Source organism: Carassius auratus, chromosome 14 (assembly GCF_003368295.1).
Source record: "Carassius auratus strain Wakin chromosome 14, ASM336829v1, whole genome shotgun sequence".
NCBI lineage: Eukaryota > Metazoa > Chordata > Actinopteri > Cypriniformes > Cyprinidae > Carassius > Carassius auratus.
The window spans coordinates 29,634,754-29,640,753 of NC_039256.1; the positions used below are offsets into that span (position 1 = coordinate 29,634,754).

General features: G+C 36.0%; 1 protein-coding gene across 3 annotated transcripts in view; it reads right to left on the bottom strand.

The window, feature by feature from the left end:
* The window catches only part of glra1 (glycine receptor, alpha 1), a 48,410-nt gene extending 43,700 nt beyond the window's left edge, over window positions 1-4,710 (bottom strand). For 2 of the 3 annotated variants that reach the window (XM_026281149.1, XM_026281146.1), the window contains exon 1: window positions 3,853-4,710. In XM_026281149.1, coding sequence (XP_026136934.1) covers window positions 3,853-3,899 — 47 coding nt within the window. In that variant the 5' untranslated portion in view covers window positions 3,900-4,710. The remainder of the gene's footprint in view (window positions 1-3,852) is intronic. The other variant, XM_026281147.1, reaches the window with a different exon arrangement.
* Between the last annotated feature and the right edge of the window lie 1,290 nt (window positions 4,711-6,000).

The following is a 6,000-nucleotide window of genomic DNA, read 5'->3' on the forward strand; positions in this document are numbered from 1 at the left end:
TATTTCTGCAAAAGTAGGTTTTTCACAAAAGAACACCACGGATAGGCTTTAGATATGAGAGAAAGGCCAGACTACTACAATCTGACCAAGTTTCAGCTCTCTAGGCCTTATGGTTTAATAATAATAATAAAAAACCTAACTTCTACAATAGGGCAGGGTTCCTCAAATATCGACGTGATGTGATAAAAAGTATATCTTCCATGTAGTTTTGTACTAACCACATGTGACAACGACTCTTTCTTTTTTTTTGCGACGTCGCAGCAGGAATAACATACAAAATATGAAAGTGATAATCTCAGGTAATGATTATGTGCTTGAACCCCTAATAACAAATGCTTCATAAGCAGCAAATCAGCATTTTAGTATGATTTCTGAAGGACCATGTGACTTTGAATACTGGAGTAAAGGCTTTGTATCACAGGAATAAATTACATTTTAAAACAAAAGTTATTTTAAATTGTAATAATATTTCACAGTATTTCAGTTTTTAAAATCCAAAGCTATTTTACCCAAAACAAAAAAGGAGACAGCAAACCTAACATATTGTTTGTACTGAAGTCAAATGTTTACATATATATAATAAAATAAAAAATGTGAATTCGCTCATTGTGAGAAACACTTTCCTTTGTGTTTACTATAAAATGTTGCAATGCAAACATAATAAGATTAGTCACAGCGTGCCAGATTATCGAGTCTCTTCCAGAGCCATTCTCTGTCACTACAGACTCTTTACATGAACGCGCCATTGAAAAAATCTTTGTGACAGTGTGAAATCTGAGGATACAGTCTCTATTAGTTTTGCTTCCCTGCATATCCAGCTCATCGTGACCATAGCTGCCAAAGGACGGAGTAAGCCGGATACGTAATGTGGGTTTCAGACTGCGTCTTTAGTAATTAATGCTTTCACTAATCAAGGCACCACTGAACAAATGAACCTTGATCGATGCTGGTCATGGCAGTGGAGACGCTCTGATCCTTCTGCTGATGCAGCAGGAACCAAAGCAGAGCATCCTGCCAGAAAATATATGCAAACAACCCAGAGACCTGCATACTTTAATGTGAGCATCCAATCATTAGCCCTAAGTGTAGCTCATTATGTTCTTAGGACCACTGATGGACACAATCCTTATTGATCTTGTAACACACAAGAAATCAAAGGCCTCTCTGGCACCAAAATGCCATTTCCACAAGCCGCTCTTAATTTGTCAGTGTGGTTACAGAACTGAAGGACAGAAGAGAACAAATCACAATATGCCCGAAAGTACCTGATCTTTGCACAACTACAACAGACCTCTACAAATACAAAAATTAAAGTTGGTGGATCCAAAACCAAAAATGCATACGGCTAGTGACGTGTCAGTGCTATTTATGGCACGATCTTGTCTTTGATTATTAATGATACATTATTAGTAAAAATAATGTTTACAAAGATGACTATTTGTAGGCTTTATCTTCAGATACTGAGTTAGCTATCTTTCCCCCATTACTTCCATTTTTCTTCCAATACCTTTAATGAGAAAATCAGTAAAAAGCTGTAAAGCAGAGCACAAAATTGAGAGCATATATGCATCTGCTTGTTTCAGTAACTACCTGTGCATATGTAATTACCAAAGAGACCAAAACTAAACTCTGATACTAATCTCTATTAGCAGATATTAACCCTTGAGGCAATTGCAAATTTTAATTGGTGAGCTTTTAGCAGCAATTTAACAGAAAAAGAATATGCAGTAATGTCCCAAAACAATGCAACTACAGTTTCAAAGTGAGTGCAGGGCACATCTGGGACTTCATGCAAACCAGAGGAGATGACATTGTAAAAAAGAAAAAAATTAAAATGACACAGGGAACAGAGTGTCATTGGCACAACACTACAAAGACAAGTCCTTGCTTGGGTTCATTGTATATTTTTTTCTGACTCGGCTTGAACATAACCTACAAACCAAGCATTTATTTATTTATTTATAAATTTTTGTATTTTAATTAAATTTGATAACAATAACATACATCTTTAATTGCAAATATTCATCATTCTTAAATATAATTATATTATTATTATATATTATTAAATTATACAATTAAATATTATAATTTTAGATTATTTTGCATTACAAGAAGACTTGAGAAAACTTCCTAATATCTTGTAATAATTGATGTAGCTATTTTGTAATATGTCGCTTTCGTTAGGCTAAATTGGGGATTATTTAGGGTCATATTAAATAATGTTTTTGTTCATCTTAAACCAATTAATATAGATGTCACCACAAGAAGCATGTTTTTTTACAGTGCATATAATCTAAATGCTCACCGCATGCCTCTGCCGTTAATTGGATTAGCCGTTCATGGTTTTACCTGCATATTTTAGCCTGATGACATAACATCCTGTCTGCTTTATTCATGTGCTGTATTTTAATAGCTATGCCTCAGTGACATGCACACGTCAGCCTCTCACGTGACAACTCCTGCATGGAAAATGTGCAGGCTAATATGGAAATCAATTAGAGAAATGCAATTCATAGAGCAAATTATGGTTGTGTACAATTTGTATTCGTCAGTGGCATTAGCACTGACAGAGTGATCAATGTCTATAATAATTCTGCATGTGAAATGAGGTTGGGGTGTAGGCAGAGACGATGGGGAAAGAGATATCAATTAACAGGCTTTGCAAAGTTCAGCAGCAAGAGCTGAGACTGCAATATCCTGATTCCAGTTCATTAACTAAACACTGGCCGTTGAATGCAAAATAATTACTGCAAACCACCGGCTAGATAAGGTGAATCTTTTTGTGATACAGCTATTGTTAAAGGATTCTAATCGGCATTATGATAGAATAATCCGTATGTGGACCATTAACCTAGAGCCTGATATAGCATCTATCAAATCAAGTGTTCCGTTTCAATTAAACTGTAATAATGAATAAATCTGCATACACGTAAGATTTTTAGAGGCCTATGCTTTCTTGTCATACAACTGTAATTTAATGCAATGTTCCTTGAATGAATGAATGAATGAAAATGATTTGTAGATAGAATAGAAATGGATAAAAAAAATCAACAGACAGAACATATTATTTATAAATAAATAAATACTTATTTATGATTATAAATATTATTATTTTTATTTCAATCAACAACAGAAGTTCGTAACACGTTATTATAGATGTACACATCACAAACACATAAAAAATAATGTTAGTGTTTTGTTTTGTCGTTGAGACAGTTGACTATATCGCTAACTGATTATATATTTTTTACGAAATTTAGGTTTCAAGAACGTTGTAGGAACGTTATGCTAACCATAAAATAACGTTCTGGCAACGTTAAGCAAACTGGACATTTCTACATTTTTGGAACATTCAAAATAACGTTCCCTCAACCAAAATGGAATGTTAAGAACGTTCTCAGAACATTTTTTTTTGCGGGGATAGTGTTGACAAAAACTAAATCTGTACTTAATTCTGCTGAATTATTGTTTTTAATAACACTGCTACATTTATGACATTATCCAATACTATCGCCTTTGTATGCCTGTTGATAACTTGCTGTTCGTCAATCGCCACTAGTGTTCGCTGTTTAGCCTGTTTTAAAGGGAATCCTTGCCATTTCTGACTCGGATAGCTGAATGACACAGAATTATGACTTAGTTTGTTTTTAATTAGCGGACATGAGATTACAGTAGATGAATTATCAGGCCCAACTAGACAATAATTACTACTAGCCTACTTGAAATCATCGTACCTATTTGCCAAAATACAAACATTCTCAGCAAAAGTAAAGAAACCAGCTATATATCCAAACAAGAGAATAAATAGCATGCTAGAGTAAAAAATAATAAAACACTCAGCACGATACGTACCTGAAAAATACAATAGTTTCCCACAAATATATCCCGAGTGCGAACATTGTGTCAGGTTGGAGATGTGTGGATGTAGTTCGCTACAGCTCAGTGCACGCTACAATTCCTTCTTCTCTCACTTCTGACGTGAACAAGTCGTCCTTTGCTTGTTTCGGATTCCCAGAAAGGCCAAAGAAATCTCAGGAGGATGCAGACGAGCTGGTCATCTTCCCGATGCGAGGCTGTGTAACGTCAGGTGAAGCGGAGCTCCTGTTTCACGCGGGTTGCGGAATTGCAGGTGGAAGAAACAGCGCTGAGAGGAAAAAAAAAAAGAAAAAAAAAAAAACTAAATTCAGACGTTCATTCCGGACGATCCATAGAAGCATTAAATGCAAGAAAATTCAAAGACGCTCCATCGCAAACATTCAGAACAACCGAAACTATGCACTATATCTCCTCCAAGCGCCGGAATGTCTCCAAAGTCATTCAGTAGCATCTACACATACGCGTCTGCTCTTTTCCTCCGCGCTCCTTTTTACACGCATCCCCACTAAAGAAATGTGCTGCTTCTGAACCACGCGTTAGTTTAGCTACCTCTGGCCGAGGTAGTCTGATTTAGTACGTACTTGTCTCCCAGGGGTGAATTGTTAGTGCTGCAGAAAGCGACTTCCATTGTCTGGTCCAGTTAGGAGACGATGCTCATTTTGGGTTTCAACGTTTTTCTCGAATCCTCGTCAGAAAAGCCCAAACGTTGATATTTCGGCACACAGAGCCTGTACCATCGCTAGTGAGCTCCTCAGCTGCACAGTATTTCTTGCTGCAGTCATTTACTAAACTCCAGAAGCAGCTCACACACTCTGAACACACGCCCACATGCTGCTGTCATTGGTCTGAATGGCACTCCAGACTAATGCCTCCTCCTCGGATTGGAGATGCGCACTGCCATATGTTGGACTTGTAGGGCTACGCTGTTTTGGGGCTGTATTATGTACAGTATTTACATGTGTTAGTTTTCTGAAACATACTACAAAAACACATTGGATGGCAGAGAGCTGCAGTGCCTATAACAACCATTTCTGACCATCCAGTTGCCATGTTTATTAAATGGGTGAAGGGATAGACTAGCCTACCTAAAAAGGAACGAGTTTTAGTTTGTTTATTTTATACTCAACACTAAAATCTTGGCAACAAAGGTATAATCCACAACAAATTTTAAACCATTTTATTCATCCACCTTTTCAGTCAAAATATAAACATTACAATAATTATGAAACAAAAACAAGCAGGCCTAATAAAACTGAGGGGAAAAAATAAACATGTAATAACTTGCTCTGAACAAATGTTATGGTTTAGCTATAGTCTGAGTTCACTTGTTAACTTGATAACTAAAGCCAAAAATCAATGTTAGCATGATGTTCCTGCAATGTTTCCAACTAATTCTACCACAACATTCCAGGAACACGGAACATTCCAAAAACGTTAATGTTAACAATTTTATTTAAAGGTTAGTACAGTGTTCCTTCAACTAAATTTATTAATAGAACACGTTAAGGTTAGCATTTGTTCTTACAATGTTCCAAGAGTTTAAAAATGACGTGCATTTGAATAGGTAGGTTATCTGGAGGTGGTGTATAAAACTGCTAATTTTCAAGACACTGGTTAAAATGGTGAATAATGACATATATCATGTAAAAGAGACAGAGAGAGAACATAATTTTATAGTTATGATTAAGATGAATTATAACTTGACAAACAAAACATACAAAATTCTTAATAATTCTAATCTAGAAGACAGAATTCACAAAAATCTCATTTTAAAGTGTTTTGAACTAGACATTTATAACAAAATCACAAACCCTTTGCTAGAGAAAACATACATTGTTGTAATTGGACATGAGTCACAATTGTAGTTAGTGAGATATATCCCATGTGACAACTAGCCCCAGCCTCCTCTGGACACACATCAGGAGTGAAGCTCAACTTCAGGGATAATAACAAGCGTGATGTTCGCCAGCGCACAGCTGCTGTAAAAACCGACATGACGTAATCGTAACAAACATGTTTCGAATAAACACTGTCACAGTGTAACACAGTCAGCATCATTGTCTTTCTATTAATGAATATGATACCTGAGAAAGGCATAGCCTCTTATTTTGATAAAAAGTAAAG